The 20,814-nt window shown below is 37.3% G+C and overlaps 1 protein-coding gene across 1 annotated transcript in view; it reads right to left on the bottom strand.

The window, feature by feature from the left end:
- LOC112575152 (E3 ubiquitin-protein ligase UBR4-like) overlaps nucleotides 1-19,747 on the bottom strand; it is a gene marked incomplete at its 3' end in the record, with an annotated part of 72,910 nt that extends 53,163 nt beyond the window's left edge. The window contains 27 exon segments of the mRNA XM_025256784.1: nucleotides 100-181; nucleotides 615-831; nucleotides 1,401-1,492; nucleotides 2,208-2,345; nucleotides 3,126-3,248; nucleotides 4,169-4,351; nucleotides 4,762-4,881; nucleotides 5,301-5,380; nucleotides 5,613-5,860; nucleotides 7,323-7,446; nucleotides 7,814-8,066; nucleotides 8,339-8,424; nucleotides 9,225-9,307; nucleotides 9,706-9,791; nucleotides 9,945-10,129; nucleotides 10,825-10,948; nucleotides 11,514-11,654; nucleotides 11,866-11,977; nucleotides 12,511-12,695; nucleotides 13,040-13,099; nucleotides 13,581-13,824; nucleotides 14,412-14,796; nucleotides 16,578-16,604; nucleotides 16,942-17,077; nucleotides 17,637-17,740; nucleotides 18,935-19,032; nucleotides 19,595-19,747. Coding sequence (XP_025112569.1) covers nucleotides 100-181; nucleotides 615-831; nucleotides 1,401-1,492; nucleotides 2,208-2,345; nucleotides 3,126-3,248; nucleotides 4,169-4,351; nucleotides 4,762-4,881; nucleotides 5,301-5,380; nucleotides 5,613-5,860; nucleotides 7,323-7,446; nucleotides 7,814-8,066; nucleotides 8,339-8,424; nucleotides 9,225-9,307; nucleotides 9,706-9,791; nucleotides 9,945-10,129; nucleotides 10,825-10,948; nucleotides 11,514-11,654; nucleotides 11,866-11,977; nucleotides 12,511-12,695; nucleotides 13,040-13,099; nucleotides 13,581-13,824; nucleotides 14,412-14,796; nucleotides 16,578-16,604; nucleotides 16,942-17,077; nucleotides 17,637-17,740; nucleotides 18,935-19,032; nucleotides 19,595-19,710 — 3,832 coding nt within the window.
- Nucleotides 19,748-20,814: the final 1,067 nt, after the last annotated feature.

Raw genomic sequence — 20,814 nt, 5'->3', positions numbered from 1 at the left:
ACGACATGATTTTGTAGACTTTTTTTTCAAAGCTTTAAGTTTATGCATTCCAGTGTTTCTCACTTCAATTTGGGTTTTGTAATGTGAACAAGGAGTTACCAGATAAGGTGACCATGTGAGCACTGTGAATGGCATCCATGTAACTTTCACATGGAATGTTGTCATTGGCAAAAGCATTACGCTGAAAACATAGTCACATTTATCAATGGACTGTCATAAATCATGATGTGCACTTCATCTTTTGCATATGCTAAAACAAATTCATACCTGTAAGTAAACTGTCTTCAGATAAGTCTCACAGATCTTATGTTACACATTTCTGACTCATTTGATGATTGAATGGACACTTTGAAAGTCAGATACTTAAGTGATGCTTTGGTCACACTTACTTAAATATGAAAATCTTGTACCAGTTATGGGCTACAGTGAATGGGGAAAGATATCTGGAAGTTCCACAGCGAATAGCACAGCAAAACCAACAAAATATTTTGTAACACAATTGCATGACATGAAAAAGATCTCCCGGCAACAACCATGCATGACAAAATTAACTGTGAAACATCTGAAGCAACATTCTCCTTAATGAGAAAGGAAAACAAAATACAACCACCAACCCAGGCACACACTGGAGGAAACTCGCTAGCCGAGCCAGAACACCATTTTTCCACAGCATTCTTGACAGGACTGGGGAGGAGGACCATGACAGCACTGCCCAGGCGAGTCCACTTTGAGCGGGCTGAGCCAACACTCATTACTTGGCTGTATGCTTTCAGTCGCTGTGGTGTCATGGTTTTATCATCAGACTCAGAGACCTCAAGCAGCACGCAGGACCTGATGAGCAGATGAAGTAGCATTTTAGAATTCCTTATAATTACATTTCACCTAATTTATTTGCGAGACATTTTCCACAAAAGTAGAGGGTTGCCAGAAGAACTTCCAGAAGACTTTATATTTCCTTAAGCCAGTGACAACAAGGGATAAACAACAAAGAAAAAATCCGCATTCCCTCTATGGGTTCTCAAAGTATTTTGTACAGCGGACCACTTCACTAAAGTAAAAAATATGGCAGACAACCAAGGCCTAAAATCACTCTGTATTATGAATTTCAAATTTAAATTGCTGCATATGTTTCATTACAATTCAAAACTAAATGTACTTATGTGACAGTAGTATAGTAATAAGTCTACACAAAATTACATGTTTCGCAAAGTACACATAAAAATTTTTAAAAGTGCACTGTGTTACTAAGGATAAAGTTAAATGATGAAATGCTCGCGTTGTGGCGTAAGGACTTAAATGGTAAGTGAGCCTTTTATGAGCAGTTAGGCATCGATATAATTAAAACTCATGTGAAATCAATGCTGGACTAATTAGCCTATCTGTCAAGACTTGATTCTTACTTCACAAATGTGCCGTATGCTTCGATCAGTGGGTACACTGCTGGCATGAGATTGATGGCTAGGTCAATGGTTTGCCGAGGATCACCTTCCGACTGGAACACATCATCAGTAAAGGCAGATACAATAATACATAAAGATAATCATCATCAAGGCATCAGCACCTGGCACCTTATTTTAACTAATAAACAGGAAACATACACACACAAAAACAGAGGTGTCAGCAGACACTCTATTTATGAAATAACAGCTAATAAGTATTTCACGACTCTTTCCACAATTTGTAAGGAATTTCTCTTCCTCATTGTGTAAGAACCATTAATAAGCAGAATATTGTTTGTCTTAAAGCCACATATTCTATGAAAGAACAAATTTGAAAATTACATGTGTTCACCATGAACTAATGCCCATTTGTAAACACAAATATCACCATGGCAAGGATGAACATATTCTAGAAGAATGGCATGACCCTAGGATGACTATTATCTCCTTAATAAAATACATTACAAAATGTTCTTTAATAACCTGCCAAAGATGAGCCTAATGCTGTACCAAAATAACTGAATTGGCTATGTAGCAATGTCTTGGCATAAATCCAAACAATGTAAGAGAAAGTAACATCCTCAGGTAAAAAGCCTACAATAATACTGAGTACATCAAATAGTTAAAGTCTCGGAATGTTAGACTGAAAACATAGAATCCAGCAAAGTAGATGGAATGCACAAACACACACACACAATCCAAGTCCTACAATTGATAAATCCATCCTAGCTATACCTTTGAAAGAAGAAATCTTAAAGTGTCACTTACGGCATTCTGGGAGAAGGCATCGTCCAGGGCAACATGTACTTTGGCAACAACTGCATCAAGGATGAGAATGGTGGAGAGACCAGGTAGCTCCTTTCGGGGCAGAACTTCTCTCTGGGTTATCACAGGAAGACTGGCCATCTGTTAAAAGTAATTTACTGGTTGTCAAAGAACTCTTGCTCTGTATACAGCATTAGTGACTGACCATTTTCTGTTCTTTGCCTACAAGTGACATCATCAGAGAAATTTAGATTCACTATACACATCTGATATGAAAAGAGTGTTGTTTTAAAACAAAGAAAACTAGAAGCCCACAATAAAGACAGCAATAACTGTCAAACCATTTTAAAGAGCATTTTTTTTTTAAACGAAATGTTGACTCCGTGATAAATACTTCCTTTTATTTTCTTGTAGTAAATCTCAATTAAAGAGGACAAATGATAAACAGATATGCAGTCATAATGCTTATAACTGACAAACTACAAAAAAATTATTTCCATACTACACACAAATTATTCCAAATAAATCAACATTAGAAATAATTTTACCAAATTCACGGCGAAATAATCCTTGAAAAGACTGAAGCTTTGTCATCACAGTGTGATGTATTTTGCAACACAACTAAACTTCAAGAAAATGTACGGGTTGCTGATAATGAAGTCTGATAAGTCATGCGTTTCTTAGCACAGTTAATGGAATGAGTGTCTGTGGCAGGGTTAGACAGTTAGTGATTAATTGCACAAATTATAGCTATGTATCTCAAATGCCTGTCTAGTCTCATCCAAAATGAGTTGTGCCCATGACTCATGCTTTACGTAACTCCTTTCTTGCTGACCATATATGGTGGAATATGATTTCCCTTTTACATTACCATTAGAAAAAGGAAAAGAGCAATGTTATCCGACACGGTTACACAGTTACCTGATCTCTGAGGAATTTCATGGCCAGTCCCAGATCAAAGCTGATGTCGCTTGTGGCTTTGGTGGCAGCATTTACTTGCACGTCTGCTTGCTGAGCGGTCAGGCCTTGTTTCAGAAGGAAGTCCTGCAGTCAAAAGTGCACACAAATCACACATGTAATAGGTTGTGAGTCGACACCTTATAGTTAAATAACATGCCCTGACACTATCAATTAATGCACATTGAAGCAGCAAAGTCAAAAACACTGAGAATGTGCTCTGAAAATGCCAGAGCAAGCACAACAGAAGATTTTCACACAAATATACAAGAACTGGAGAGTAACACAATAAAATATATAAACCTCTTATTTACTGGAACTTATTTACAAACTCAACCAAAGGTTCTAGCTAAGCTTCACAACACCATAAAGTTTTTGTTTAAATTATGTAACATAATGGCCCAGATCATTCTTCCATTGACCAGCTAGAGTTATGAATCTTGACATAGCCTATGAAGAGGGAAGGCAGGTAGGCCAGCCTTTGTTGTTAGTTTTGGCGCTCGAAACACATTCGCATGGACCTGCTGGAGCATCATGAAAAAGGGTACTAAGCGATGACTGGCTAGGGTTAATTCTCCAAATCACTGCAGCTGTACAGATTAATCGCAGAAATTTTAGCCCTGGTAGGGGTATATAAAAGCAGAGCTGACATGGGATGAGAGATGTGAGGCAGATGAAAGAGTGGCACACGAAGTTCAGGACAGCCAGCCCTGACCTTTACTGCCTCTGACAACATGATGCTGAACTCACTGCGAAAGGATGCAGCCATGGCAATTGTTTATCAAAGAGTCATACACTTACTGGCTATTTCCTGCCTCTGAGTGTGTTGGAGAAAATTTGCTGACACATCATAACCCCACCACTCGGTTAAACCAAGTTACCTTGAGCTTACAAAAGATAATGCCCCTAGAATTAAATATTATGACCCCCATCATGACTGAAAAGCTAATCATCTAAATCCCACCACCTTCCAGTCACACTCTCTTTTGTCAGCTGAGGCTGCTCACCTTAACCCAACTGGAAAAGACTTTGTGAGACAGTCTTGGAACCCAGCGCAAGGTGTGAAGAACATGGGCACTGTCCATGGAGAAGGTGCCAGTTCCCAGGGATTCCACATAGTTGACTGAGGGAGGCAGGCAGGCTAGCAGCCGCCATACCAGCAGAAAATGGTAATGCATGGCTGAGGCATCCTTGAATTAAAATAAAAATCATCGGCCATTCTCATTTTTTCCCCTTAAAAAAGTTATTTGAATGATAACTTCTTGTGGTTAATAATGAATACCTGATACTGGATACTAGGTTTCAAACATTTTACAACGAAATCAATGATGACTATGCAAATATTTTGAACTTTTCAAGACCATTAGCTGTTATTGTTTTAGCTACTACATGGCAGATCACTCCACTCTCAAAATGATACATTGTAAATCCATATGAGGCAAAAGTTTAGCTTTCATAATATTAATTTCATGACAGTAATTGTGTCTGAGCTTTGCCGATAAAACAAAACTTCAATAGATTATATCATGACCTATCCCATAGCAAATGTAAGCACATTTGTTAAAAATTAATTATTCTTAAAAATACTCTTTGTTCATACCAAAGGTGACAGCTTGGGCTTAGTGACATCACAGCATGATCCTGCCATGAGCAGTTTAATGCAGGCATCATACAGCTGTCCATAGTCCACAGCATCACTTGACAATAGGCAGCTACTTGCCTGTAAATGGACACATTTGGAAAAAACAGGCTTTTCACTATAGTGAGAAAGATACTTAAGATTCATTAGCAAAAAAGTATTTACATGTCTAGTTAATTATGCTGTGTAAATGCCCTAAAACATGTACAATTAGCAAGATAGCAAAACAACTCCATCTTTCCACCTAGCTGTGTTTAGTCATGCTCTTTTTCTTCTGCATAGCGATAAACAAGAATACTTTTTTACTTGGAGTGTCCAGGATGAAAATCCAGCAGAAGAAACTCTTGCATGAAAAGAAAAGACTTAATGACCAGGAGACCAGCAATCCTGATGGTGCCATTTATTGAGTCAAGGATGTAGTAACCATTTTTGACTAACAGAGAACTTTAAAACAACACCAACAAAAAGTAAAAGTGCTGATATAAGTACTGTCTACTTACCAGCCCATCTATTCGAGGCACATCTTGGGTATTAATGTCTGGTGGGCCTAAATTATAGAACCTGGGTTTCAGGGTGCCCACTGCAACAATAAATCGATTTTTTTTTCATCCTGTGAGCAGTTTTCTATTATAAATGTACTATATACTATTTAACCACACCCTTTGCACAGCTTAAAACAGTTTCCTTACTATTTATTATAAACTAAAAAGTGTGGCCTGGTAAATTAAGCTTTAAAAAAAAAACTACTGGAGAAAAGCAATTTTTACATCATGATAAAGTGAAATTTTCTTTACAATTAAATTTAAACATACCATCTGGATTCTCATAGGAGACCAAGCTCTTGCGAAAGTTGTCTTCCACTTCCCGACAGGGAAAGAACTGTGCTGTGCGGGTGATATTAGTGGCATCACTACGACCCTGTGGAAAGGTGTGGACAGTGAACAGGTTCCACTGTACTTGATCGATGAGAGCAAGAGGCGGGTCGTAGAAATAGTGCAGCATGTACTCAAACACCAGCATGAGGCGACTCAGTACCAAGGGCACAGTCTCCTCTAGCCGCCTGCAGCAAAATGAGGTGGACTCATGCCTTGTTTCAAATCATTTACTATATTTGGGATCAACATACAAATAAGATACAAATAAGAAACAAAGTTGGCCTTCTACACACCTACACATTTTATTGTAGTGATTGTTGCCTGTTGCTGCTAAGTGTGATCCCAATGCCAGCTTTTATAGCAAACACGAAAAGTATAACACAACGAGGTGCCTAATTCTGCCACCACCACAAATGTTAACAGTTCTTTCAAAAACAGGCTGAAAATGGTTTTTAGCTGTATCAGTGCTTTGTATGTGATATGTTTTATTTTCATGATGCAGAGTTTTCCAATACATTCTTACAAATTTAGTTAAGACATAAAATGTGCAGCTGAAATACAGAACAAGTGTGTACCAAAAAAGTGTAAGTTTTAAAGCTATGTCATTGTCCCTGTCACATTTATTTCAATTTTATGATTTCTGAAAGTGTTAAAATTTAAAACTCACCTTATCTTAAAATAACTTTTTCACTTTTTTAACCATTTTTTCCTTCACCAAAAAAAGAGACCTGATATTTTAACTTAAAACTAAAAAGTTGTAATAATTTTCAATAAAATGGTACAAAAGGTCTCTTATTCACAAGCCTGCTCTCAAGCCCATAAGATGTTACTTTTAACCCACCATTAACTACAAAACACTACCATAATGTATACACCTATGAATACCACACAAGTGACGTTCCAATACCTGAACACCCTACACACAATCAAGTGAGACCACACATATCATCAAGTGAGCATACAGACATACCATTAATGAGTACCCAGATATATCATTAATAAGAACCCAATCATACAAGTGAGCACCCAGACATACCATATAATTGAGCATTCAGTATTTCAGCATCCACAGATAATATACAAGTATGGGTTCATTGTCTGAGCACAGTATTCTAGTAATAATGGCAGACACAGGAACATAAACTGCAGCATGCAGGCAATAATTACCAGCTTTATCAGCTTATAAAAAAGTTTGAGACTTACCACTAACACTAAGGTGACCAGACGTCCCGCATTAGGCGGGACAGTCCCGCTTTTGACCTTGTGTCCCGCCTGCTCATCGGGCGGGACACCCAATGTCCCGCTTTCTGGCAAGTCCATCAAATGTCCCAGTTGTCTTTAAAAATCTGAATACCGTAAGCTGATTCACATCCGAGAATCAGAGGAAAGATCCCCACAGCGCCCTCCACCCCCCCCCCCACTTTTTTCGGCGTTCTTTGACGGTGACGACACCATCATCGGCACGTGTTCCGCTTTCGCCCCCGAAACGTCTGGTCACCTTAACTAACACTAATCAAGAAAATAAACAGAAGCCACTTTCTGCATTTTTTTTTTCAGTGCTGTGATGAGCACTGCCCCCTCAAATAATAGCAATATCAGGATGAAGGATTTTATTTTTTTTTTTTTTTTAAGTGCAATTGAGTGTACCTTGTGTCCATGTTGGCCACACTGGTGATGGTCTGGGTAATCTGAATCAGCAAGCCTTTCCTTTGTGTTAGCTGCAGGCTATGGAACAGGAAGAGCAACACCTGCAGGTGCTCCACATTTAGATCTGTAATCGATTAATCAAATCATCAATTTCCATCCATGTTAATCAATGCAAACAATATATGGCTTTGGTACTGGGAATTTTTTTTAATTATTTTTAGTTTTGCTAGTGAGCTAGGTAAGCCCTAAGTAAACCCCTAATTACAACATAGTAAGTCAGTACATTGAGCATTTTTCTTGTTTCTTATCGCCCCCAGTGGAGAATAGGGCCGCAGCATTGAGCATTACTCTTGAGATACTGTCTTCACATGAGCTTATCATCATTACTGTGATGCCATTTGACAAAGTAAAGAAGAAAAAATGCTCTTTGCAAGCTGGGTTAGCTCAATGGTGCCAGAGACTACCAGCATTCCAAGCCACAACCTCCTTACCTTCAAACTGCTCACTGCGATTGTCAAAGACCATGATGGCAGACTTCAGGGAGTTGAGAAATCTTGACCAGATGGACATGATGATGGTGTCGGCAGTGCTTTGTACAGACTTGGCCTCTCGTTCTTGCTGCTGTCGCATCAACAGGACTTCTACCAGAACCGCCAGGGTATGCTGGCTGACCATGAGAGGCCAGGAGTCAGCCAGATTGGCCATGGGGGAAATTCCCACACCAAGCTGCTGTAGCAGGTGATCCTAACAACCAAACAACAAGTACACAGATGGTCACATCAAAACCACTAGTGGTTTTCTCTCGAATCCTAACCTCCCCCAAATGTACTTTTTCTACCATTTATGTGGTTCCAAAGCAAATTATTTTGTGGTTCCAAAGCAAGTTATTTTGTTAACTAAATTCCTGCCAAAATCTTAGTAAGTGTATTAATGAATCTGGGTATGAAGAATCTGTATCTTTCCAATCAATGAGGAAAAATTAATGTTTTGACATCACTAAGAGGCAAGCATCTTACCTGCAGCACCTCTGATAAGCATTCTGTGGCAATGAGACTGTGGCAAAATTTGGCTAAAGCCACTGAAATTTCATCATACACTTTATCTGGAAGGATAGAAATCAACAGCCATAAACATTTAAAATTGTAAATATCATAGAAATTATGATCCCTAATAAAATAGTTCAGGCAAACCTATCCTCTTTGAATCCACGACTTACAAAGCTCTATTTTGCTGAACACTGGATGAAACTTAATAGAAGAAACTTTGTCCTACTTCGCATGTAACGGCTAACACAACAGGCTGGCAACAAAGATCTCTAAGCAACAAGAGACAATGACAGGTGTCTGCCAAATTATCAAGATGATATGTCTGTCAATGATCAAGAGATGATGACATGTATCTGTGAATTATCAAGAAATAATGACACACATCTACCAAACAATAATCAAGAGATGACACAAATTTCTTAAGCTTCCTCCCTTCCCTGGCCTCCAACCTCCCAAAACCTTTTTTCCCTGCGGATAGTATTATGGCATCTTCTAAATTTCAAAAGAGGGTGAAACATCCTGAAGAAATAACACTTCTAAGAAAAACAATATACAACCATAAAGGGTTACATGAATGAAAATGGTTTGTTTTAGATATCAGTTCACAACACCTCAGTATAAAGCATGAACCGCTAGAGCAAAAGAAAAGCATCCGACATTGTTACGAAGACCCTGATGCAGAACACAAAATAACCATTAATTCCCATCATACAATGCTGTTTGTTGTTGCTTCATACAGCTCAAGGTCACATCTGCTACACAATTTTGCAAAAACCAACAGTAGGATGGACAGGAATATACGCTGGGAAAACATACAAGCAATATAAATAAGGAAAGTGGATCCGACCATTCTCACCGTGTCCTGTACGAGCAAGCTCTCGGTCTAGATCACGGACAAGGCAGGCCAGACAGAGAACATGGTCTTCATTCAAGGAATTCCTGAAGGAATAAACATGTACAATCAAGAACAAAAGCAACAGACACATAACTGCCTTATTCTGAAACTTTTCATCTACTACAGCATTTAACAGCTGATTAAAAAATTAGGTCAACTTCAAAAGTTCAGTCAATTAAAAAAAAAAAAAAATAGCTAGAATATGACATTTTTGTGAATTCTCTGTTCTGAAAATTCATATTTTGCCACTGTGATTACTGCCTGCTGGTAAATGCTTAAATATTAATATCACCTCAAGAATCTGTTCTCCAAATTTGTCATATCCTAGCTTGCAAAAATAATTTATAAAATACAATGGTAAAAAAATATACAGAAAAATAAACTAATGAAAAAAACTGTAATAAGTCTTGTTTAAAGAAGAAAAGAATATACGAAGGCTTACTTGAGAAGTTTGCGAATGTCAGAGTCTGTAGAGTTAATCAAGCATACATTCATGAAGCTCAGGATAGTGGATGCCAAGGTGATAAACTGGAAAAATTAACACACATTAAGGTGTCCACAAAACTGCAATTTTTTTCATGGCATCTCTTTTCTTCAAAAAATTTTACTTTTAATTCTTCAAGGTTACAGTTGTTCATATCAGCTGCTCCTGTAAAAGCTATGAATACACAATGCCCATACCCCGTCAGGTTCTCGTTTGTCCGGCACCAAGACAGGCGAGTCTTCTGAGGGTTGGCGACTGCGTTTTGCATCACCCTGCACTTCTAATCGTGGGGCATCTGGTGATGTCACAGGAGGTTCTGTTGGTTCTTCTGGAGACAAGGTTCCTTCCAACCATTCACCAAGAATAGGTTCCGAGTCATCATCTGATGGCATTTCAAAGAAATTCTCTTAATATCTAAAATCAGACTCCATCTCATCAGGTTTTTGCCTAAAAACATGGTGCATGCAAGACAGTAAATGTGAGGCAATCTAATATTGCCTGTGCAAACAACCCAAACAGCAATATGATTCACTTCAGAACTGAACCCCAGAATAAAGCCAAAAACTAACAATCTCAGCAGTTCTAATAAAACATGCAGACTATTTAATTCCAAAATAAGAATGGGATGCTTATTTTTATTTTTAAACATACTTTCAAAGCATGAAACCTTTTAGCAGTTTTTGTGAATGGTGACAACACTGGTCCTGTCACAAAGTCCAAGCCAACTAACTGATGAGATCTGAACCCAGTACATCCGATCCTCACTGTCTTGCTGACAAACACTTGAAACATTTGCACAAACAGACTGTTCTGCACTACCTCACTCTTTTGGCCATTAGAGAGTGAGGTATTTTCTCAACGCCAGCTTTCTACTGCTTATCCCCCTTCTCTCCTTCTGCAGCCCTTTACAATGGGTCAAGTAACTGTTCAACAGCTGGGTCAACAACGATATGTGTGCTGCACCACATGGCTATCAAACCAGCTACCATGTGCACCTTTGGCCTTTTGCTCAAAGCACTTGGTTAACCATTTTTTCCTGGGAGAACATCCAAACAAACAAAAAGTATGATAACTGACCTTCCTCACTGCTATCCTCTGTAGCACTAAAGTCGTCTTCATAGAAGGTATTGGAATCTGAGGTGCTGCTGCTGCTGGTTTCTGCTGTCTCTGAGCCCTGTTTCAAACGCTTTAGCATCACTGCCTGGAATAGCATCAACCCACAGAGAAAGAACACTTTAAGTAAATCCCTTTTCTATAATTACTTCGTGTCATGATCATAGGAGTTACTCTACTACCAATGAAAATGTCAGCTACAAAGGAACCTCCCTCACTGAAAATTAACTCAGAAGAAAGCAAGGTATAGCCTACCTGGCCAGTGACCTACCCTTAAGTACTCACCAGCATACCTTTACAAGGCCTTATGCCAGAGTATGCCAACAAAGGCTTTTGATTTCATTCTAAGGAAGGGGTAGGGATGGAACTCTAACATTTCCATTAGTAAAAATGGACATACATGCCTTTATGACACATTCAACATATATCTTGCAACCTGTTTCCCATCACCAAGATATAATCAGAATTTAAAAAAAAGGTCTAAAAGAAGCAGAAGACTGATGCCTAAAAGTCAACAAAGATGAAAGAAGTTTCTACTTTTACCTTTTTACCATAATAACTAAAAAATAAGACTAAACTGCTCACAACCAATTGCTGTTTTGTTACTTATTCCCACGACACTCTAGCCTTCCAAGTGGAACCAGGTTTCTCACCTTTCTGAAAGAAACTGTCACAAGATTGAAAAGCAGGTCAGCTAGTCCGATAGTAGCAAGAAGTTTACGCACACGATGCCATGCTGACATTGAGGTCAAAATCTTGATTTCCAGGCCTGCCTTACTCTCTGTAGCTGGAGTCTGCAAATTTTCATGGCATAATTTCAGTGCATCATAAGAGCCCAAAGAACCATCTTTAAAGAACTTGTTCTTTGTTCTTTACAACAATGGCAATATTTACTGAACTCTAAGGGATGTATACTGATTTTCACTTTTACTCTGAGATAAAGCCTAACATGTTTTTTGCTTTTCTTTTTATACACTAAAAAATTATTGGAAGTGAAAGACTGACCTCAAGATCTCCAAAAGAGCCTTCAATCTGAAGGTCATCAAGAAGAGATGTTAGTAGCTGTATGGCATTGGAGCCAAGGGCAACTGCAGCTACGCTAAATCCTTGGTGTGTGCTACACAAATATACAGTCAGTTTGTGAGAGCTTCTAGACAGTTTTTTCCCCCTCACTAAAACTCTGGGATTAAGATATAAAGATAATTATAAAGCTAAGAACAAAAGAAAATCGCTGAATAATCTGTTGTAATCCCATGTAAATGTAATTAGTGTATCCATTTTACAGGTAAGCTATCTCTTTCTATACTTATCTGGTTGAGTTCTAATGTGTTTCAAGGCCTACTTAAATAAGTGACACCCCTCTGATTTCAGTGTTATATGAGACTTTTTCACCCAATGATTCAAAATGACTGTAGCATGCAAAACAAGTTGGTGCCAGTATTGCTAGGATTTTATAGCAAACATTTCTACTATCCCTGAACGACCCAAACTATTAAATAAAAAATATTCTTCTTTTACCCATGTTAAAGAGCTGTATTTGTTAAAAAAGCACATAAACTTCAATGTAAAATACTCTCAGAAGAATGAGATTGCAATTCAACATTCTGTTGGTATAAATGAAAACTATTTTAACAAAATGTATGGCCATACCTCTTGCTAGAGCTTGGTCTTGTGCCGGTACTTGAAAAGTCTTTGGGTTTGTGAGTGGCACCTTCAGGGCCTGGACGTTTACCTGAGTCTCTTCTTTCCAGTATCACTGCTGGAGTCAAAGACAGGATGCCCTGTAAGCCTTTCATCAGCACCCATGCTGCAATCAGGTTCAGGTTTTGGGCCACCTGCCAAAGTAGATGTATGTCAATTACATGCATTTATCACAAAATAATGACCTTTCTATTTACAGTCATGAAAAAAATTATCTTACTATTTACACCAATTATGTGTTACACACAAAATGCACACAGATAAAAAAAATATATAATATAGAATATTTATTTCACAGTGAAATATATGTCTATATTTAGTGGTAAAGTATAAAATACATTACACTTTAGTAGTGATGTACACATATCTATATCCAGATACAAATATGAAAGCTAATGGGATCAAGATCCAGTACAAACAGAAACAGATAAATGCATAAAATTATTAATAACAGACTTTCTAAGGTGCAGGAACTTACATTTCCGCCAGCACGAGTAGAATTGCGAACTGCCACTGACACCATGTTAAATATTTCCAGCTGAAAGTAATTAAATAATAAAGATGCAAAAATATATAAATTAGAAAGAATAATCCTGTTGTTTATATCTCTTTGATTCATCAGGTTTATCATATCCAGGAGAACTCCCTTATCTGTAGCTAGCAAATTTTAGCTGAATAGCAGATTCTGATAGATTTAATCAAAAAACAACTGTTTTCATTAGCATATGTACACACAGAAAATTTTTCTTTCACCTCCCCCAGTCATTAACATTAAAGAAAGGTGTCAACACTCTCCGTCTCAGTTATGCAGCTATGTGCATGCTCCAGCTTCAGTAAAAGCACTGAAGGCAATCAGATCTTAACACTTGTTGAATTAAAATAATACGGATGCTGCACATCTTCCAGTTCAAAATACTCTTACAACATTTTCTTGCTAAAGATATTGCACAACACATGAAAGTGAAAGATAGGGAAAGACAATGATTGAATAAAAAACTGGAGTTGGAGAATAATCTCACAGATTTCTGCACAATGGCTCTCCCGTAGCCTTCAATCTCCTCATCTTTACTAGCTGGCTGAGCAGCGGTGGCTGGTTTCACCATGTTGATGATAGTATCAGCAGTGGCCACAGTAACTGCAGCATACAGGCAGCTTAGCGTGCATGTCACAATTTTTTCCAGTCGTTTAGGTGTGAGAGGCTCCAAAACAGGCAAGGAGTAGGCCATCCACACCACCGTTATGTCACTCAAGATTGACTGGTAACTGTAGACCAAGACATTTATAACAAGTCAGCCAATGTGCATACATTTGCAAGTGTTATGTGAAGGCCTAGCTATGCAAGAGTGATGCAAACAACCAACAAAGGTTATTGTAAAAAGTTTATAAATACATAGCTAATGCAGCTCAGTGTATGGGGTTATTATGGGCACCCTGACAATCTAAATCAAATATACAAATCCTACAAGATATTTAAAAAAGTCTGTATTTTAAATGTTATAAGGAAATATAAATCCATATGCTCATTCAACAACATAATCCCTTAAAACTTTCTTTGAAAATCATGACTAAAAAGTTTGTATTCGGAAGGAAAGTATATGTCACTTTCAGGTGCCTATAAAATATGAGTTGTATATAACTTGTGTTATTTTTTAATAGTTTTCACTGATCAGGGGCCAAATAAATTAAAAACAAAACTAAGTGTTAAAAATACAAACATTTTACATACTTTATTTTCTGAAATCATGCAAGCTAGCAGTGTATTTTATTTTATCCAAATAGTGCACATGTGAAATAGTAAATCAATTTATTCGGATGAAAAAAAAGATTGTGAGTAATACGTAAGCCATTACCTGTTTCTGGTGGTCAAAGCCTCTGACAAAGTGGCAGGCAAGAGGAAGGCAGAGCCTGCTAAAGCCTCCTTGTACCTTTGCTGGTACTTGCTAAGGAAGAGCAGCTGTGCACAAGTGTCTACCAGAATGTTGGCACCATTCAGCTGCAGCAGGCAAGTGCAATTTTTTCTACCAAATGCTGGAATCACTTCTTCAGCCGTCTCCACTCCAGCAGGAAGATGACTTTCTCTGTCACTGCTTTGCCCTGTGTCTATACCACCATCTAATTTGGTAACTATGACCGGCATCACCTGGTCAAAGACTGATGTCATCTGGTCAAAAAGGTTGCTGCCAGTGTCCAGTCGAAGCAATTTTTTGTCCTTCTGTTCTGGGTGTTCTATGGATTCTGTGGAAAGAATCATGTCTTTCTTTATTCTGCCTACCTTATGGGCTAAACAGTCTTATGACAATACCAATGTTGCTTTCTAAAAACCTGCAACCTTTAAGGTATGGTAATTAAAATACTCTGTTCATCATAAAAACAACTGCACTGACAATTGTGACACCATGGTATTAAAACAATACCACACTGGAAAGCCCTTTAAAGGGATGCTCTTCAATGCAAAGGCACATATTCACACACAAACATGCACGAGGAAGTTCTCAGTATGGTTATAGGCAAGCCTTTTGAGCTGTCACCATGGTAAAGCTATAAAATGCAGGCATTTGCATCAATAATGATGGTATTAGCACAAGCTCTTATCAAAGTTTGCGTTCTTCCCCTAAAAAAAAAATAATTACACATCTAATTTGCTTTGTTTTAAATACCTTTTATCTTGACTGAACTCTTTTTATCTGTATGTAGTCTGCACAGAATTTGTATTTTTCATTTTTTAACATCCATTTAGAAGGCTATGGCTATGAATAACAAACCTGACAGATACTTGTGTATATCCTTTTTTTACATTAGCCTCTGTTGCAAGCCAGAAAGAGATCCAACAATCGTCACATGCTTGGAGTGTTTGTAAGCAAACAACACTAGATCAAGCATAAGACATTCTTCCCTCCATCCATCAGGTTATTTCAACTCCATGCATCTGGAATGCTTGTTTTAAATATGTACTACTGAACTATATCCTATTTGACAAGTAAATTAAATGTAACAGTTATCAGACACAACCTGCAATGTGAAACATTCGTGGTAAATGAGGCCGTATCAGTTCTTTTTCTGTTGAGGAATAAAACAAGTTAGCCCATTAAATCATCAAGCTAGTGGTAAGAACAAAGAGGTGAATGGTGCCATCATGGCTTGTGCATGTGAAGTCTATCAAATTTTCTTTTTTGAAAACCTTACAAAGCTGTTCAATTGAATTGAGAAACAGTGAGTCTACAAAAATCTGATGATTTTTTTGTGTTATGAATAAAAAGATTTTAATATCTGCAAGGATATAATTTTTGTTACCTTAAAATCTAATAACAACAGCCAAGATATGTATGTTCAAACCTTCAAGGGCTTCATCATATTAATCTGGTAGAGATTTATTTTCTTTTAACTCATTATAGTTTGCTGTTTGATTACTGCATTTCAGCTGATGCCTCTTCAGTTTTGCTCAGTATCTGTTACACTTCTCTTACACAGATTCCCCCTAAAAAATGTGATACACTTTATCATAATTTTATGTCATGATACAGACTTACAGAATCCAAACTATAAGCACAGAAATAAAACTACAACCAACCCTGCAGAATGTAACGACTGCAAGAATTAGGAGAATTTGCATTACCACTTTCTGACACCAGTGTAACACTCCAAGTTGTAATCAGTGTTACCAATATTGCATAACTTAAAAAAATTATGCCAGAAATCTATATGAAATATCTTTGTAACTTTTATTACACAGCATAACTTTGCAGTATATTTAAGTCAAAATAAAACCATAGTCATAATTTAATAGCTTTAACAAACAATAAAAGTCCCAACGCCACGCCAGCTATCATATACAAAACTCTAAATCAAACCAAACAGTCAGCATTAAAAATAAATTTGCCTCTGAGGCAAAAACAGTTCAAACAAAAGACTGTAAAAATGCAGTCAAGAGCTGGCTGCAGAGAACATGCAGGCAAATTTTCAATTTCATTGAGAAGGATCAGGCAATTTGGGAATACAATATGGCATTTCAGGCTCACCTTTTCGAAGTCTACATAATTTGGTCACTGTAAAAAGAAGCCAATATGCACCTGCTGTTTGGTGGGGCAGTAGGTAAATAATCAAAACTAAATTATCTGTCAAATGACAAGGTGGTAATATCATTTTATCTCCCTTACTTCAAAAGCAAAGATTTATTAAGAACCACTGAATTGTTTTAAAAATTTAGCTGTCCTGTATATTAACAACTTACAGCTTGTTAGCAAGATGCTGCACTACAGATGTAATCAATGTCATAAAAGCTTTTCCAGATGCGGCTAGATTTATGTTTATTTATGTTTGTGCACAACAAAACCAGACATCACTTACACAATGACCAAAAGCTATTACAGTTTGTAATCTCACCAGTGGCATCTGCATCCCCCCGAACCATTGACGGTTGCTTAGAGGCCTTCAGCATAGAAGAAAATGTAATGATATCTGATTTGTTTAAGCAGCCACTGCCCTTGCAAAGTCCCTGGATCAAAATCATCAGGTATTTCTGGAACAACAAACAGACAATTAATTCCCTATCCTAACTGTGAAAACATCTAAAGTTTTTTTTTTTCAATATTTGTATTCTTTTTATTAAGCAATGATGAAACTTTTTATAGAATACAAAAATAATACTTACAGGGCAATATATATATAAATTTAACAATTACATAGTCATAATCTACAAATCTGGAAATATTGTATGTTGCTTATTTTGGCTGGTTCTAAGCAGAATAAGTTATTAGCCATTGTTATAACAACACTTAAAACACTTAAGGTTTTCAGGATTCATTCAACATTATATTTTCTTTATTTCATCCTAATGTGTAAAAGATTCCAATGTTGTTGTCTTTATCCATTGCCGAAATCAATAACAGATTAAACAATCAGTATGCATGGTCTGTGGTTTTCAAACTGCAGAACAGGAATAGAGTATATTTATATCAATTGGTGTGAAAACAATACACATAATGGGTGGTATTTAAACGTTTTACTACTGAAAGTCAATAGATTAACATTAAACACTGATAAAAATTCATGACCAAGAAATGTTATAAACAGATCACCTGTGAAATGGTGCAACTTTCGGTAAATGATTGCAGCCGCATAAGAAGAAAGCGCAGGAGCACCCTGCATGCCGAGGTGACCTGGCCAACACTGGATTTGGGCACTATAAACACAAAAATTATCATGACATCTTAGTGAAATAATAAAAGCAAAAACACTGAGTTGACATACACCTGTCCGTCACAGTGAAAGCTTCAAGCACATTGCAATGGCAAAGGAACAAGTCTTTGTAAAAGAAACAAAAAAAATTGTAAGAAGTTAACAGATAAACAGACCAAATGCCACAGCAAGTCTTTCAGAAATGCCCCTTCTTAAAGGCAGACGGAGATGTGATATAGCCAAGAAGAGCTCTCTGGGAGCAAAGTCTAGGACACTGCCTTGTTCATTTTAATGGCTGGCCTGAAAGTTTAGCTAAGCAATTGTAAAAAAATTGTAAAAAAAAGTAAATAAGAAAAAGAGATCAATAAAGACAACCAAAAGACATGGGTGGTGAACAGGAAAATTATGTAAACTTCCTTTTCGACAGTATTCAAGAACAATGTTTTTGACACCTGTAAACAGTCTCAATTATATTTGTATGCAGGTTAGCATCCATGGCCAAAGTGTAACTGATAGTTGACAATTAAATGGATTCATCCCTCCTAGCCTAGACATGCAATTTTGTTCCAACAGTCTGTATAATACCTCCAGGTTTAGCCTACTGCTTGATTAAACTAGTTAGGATGTCTATTGTTCTGTCATATATTGCAACTAAAACTAAAAGTTAACTGCTGAAGCTATTCCTCCCATCACTGTCTGTTTCTCAAAATTTCATGATTTCCCATCAAAAAGAAAAAGAAAACTCAAGGAAAGCACTCGTTTTCTTGTTCTGGCCCTGTAGTCTGGAACAACTTATCTTTTACTGACTTACAGATACTGCAGACCATTTCAAAAAAGTCTTTAAACCATCTATTCTGTGTACAAGTCCAAGCAGTTACTTCACCGTTCCCCGTATCATCTACACACATGAGCACACAATTTTAATTTTTCTTAGTGAGTTTTTGAATGCATGTTTGAATATATTGGCTGATTGGATGACATAGCTTTTTTTTAATTAGCCATTTACCTATGACTGTATGAGCTGACTGGATAGTGTTTTTTGATTGTTTTTTTTTATTTGTTAGTGATATTCCCCATGGGGCAGGGGGGAAGATATGTTCAAATAAATGTTTATATTATTATTATTATTATTATTAAGTTGACCTTATATAGTCAGTTATTGTTAATCAAGAACCCAGTCTTTCTTTGCTGTACTCACTGGAACTGCATTCTGCACTCAGAAAATGAGCAGCCAATGCCACAAATGAGGAATAGAATGGTTCATACTCTTTGTCATGCTGAAGGATGTCTTTCTCACTGCAAAAATATGCAATAATAGACAATTTATAAAATCTCTTTTGTAGGCTTTTCAACGAGATCACCTTTTCTTAAATGTCTGTTATAATTAAATGAAGCAAAACGAATATGGTAACACGTTCAAAATCCGTATGTGTATCGATTGACATTATCGCTCCTTTATTATTTTTCTGTCCGCTTTAAAGTTCGGATAAAAAAATATCTGATGCAGACGCTAATGTAACTGCTCGAAAGCTGTAAACGTTAAATAGCAATCTCTTATTTTCTTTATTGTACATTCCGTCTAACACCTCGGCTGAATCAAGAGCATAACAACAGGTAAAATTTCTAGTCTGCCCATGTATAATAACAATATTTTATTTTAAAAATTCAAGAGCATTTCCAGAAAACGAGGTCCTGAGCCTGTTGTCTGAAGGCGAAAATCGATGTCCAATCGATAATGCCAGACGCTTCGTAAACGGCTTGTAACAGTACTATGACAAAATCGAAACCACCGACGAATGTTTTTATAAATTTAATACCGTGCATTTGTATCTTTCACGAGTAGAAGCCCTTAATTTACCTGCGTATGATAGCTTTCGTAAACTCTGGTATATCGGTTTTAGGGAATGACGAATACGAAGCCGAAAGTAACGGTTTTATTGCCAATGACCAAGGAAGTCCTGTATTAGACGCCATTCTTGTCTTCTCGTTGAGTTGTCGCGATCTTTCCTCGAGACCATGGATGTGGATTGCTGTCTGTCTGCCAAGACCAATGCTTAGCCTCTTGCGAAGTTGTTAGTCTCGGCGAACCTAAACAACGAATGTGAATAAACCGGAAGCTTTGTAGTAGCATGCTTCATTTTAGTAGTTAACCGGAGAGGGGGGAAAAAATCGTCTGCCAGCAGTTCGATCCGACCCTGACTCAGTCGTTAGTATTACGAAGAGTATTTCCCCGCCGAGGCGATGCCTGTATCGAGCTCCAATTAAAGCTCAATATACAGCTACATACCGATTCAGGCGGATAGTATCACGAATAAATACAATATTTAGTGGATGATAGAAAAGGCCGAATTCAAGATAGAACGACAGTAAATACGATTTTAAAATGCTTTTTATGAAGTAAACAGATGTTTTACAAAGCAGAAGGAACAGTGAGGAAAATTAGGGAAACACGATATTGCATTGACCATGTATACTTGGTTATTGGGGATTACCGAAGGGTCAACATCACAGGCTATAGCATTGAGAAAAGTGCTTACATTTATAATAAAGAGAAAATAATTGTCCAAATAGCTAATTTATGGAGTTGTTTTGGTTTTTTTTAAGTATGTGAAAGCCTGTACGTGCTGTTATCATTTTGATGCGGAGTAGGCCGGGTTTGGGGAAACGTGTCATTTATTTTCCTTTTCCAAAGAGTTCCAGAACGTGTGTCGTTCTCCATGTGCCAATGCTGAGAGATTTTTCGGTGCAGCTGTAGGAAAATATATAATACCTGCAATCACCGAATTTCAGGCAGAGCTCGTTGTGCGTATATATTTATAATTTATACGCATTAAATAAGCAAACGTGATTTTTATTAGGCCGTGTCTTGACACTCAAATTGTTTACTTTACGTGGTATTGCTCTTCTTGTTTTTCTCTCTTTTTCTATTTTGTGAAGACGTATATGCACTTAATCAACTATGCCACGGCCAAGAAAGTAGTATCTAGGTGGATATATATACGGCCTATGTGGATAAACGGGGGCGAATTCGTCAACGTAGGGTACGATTTTCAGCGTAGGCTATTATTAGGGCTTGTG

The sequence above is a fragment of the Pomacea canaliculata genome, linkage group LG11 (genome assembly GCF_003073045.1).
Source record: "Pomacea canaliculata isolate SZHN2017 linkage group LG11, ASM307304v1, whole genome shotgun sequence".
Lineage (NCBI taxonomy): Eukaryota > Metazoa > Mollusca > Gastropoda > Architaenioglossa > Ampullariidae > Pomacea > Pomacea canaliculata.
The sequence above is the reverse complement of the archived record's forward strand: the minus strand, read 5'-3'. Positions and strand labels throughout refer to the sequence as shown.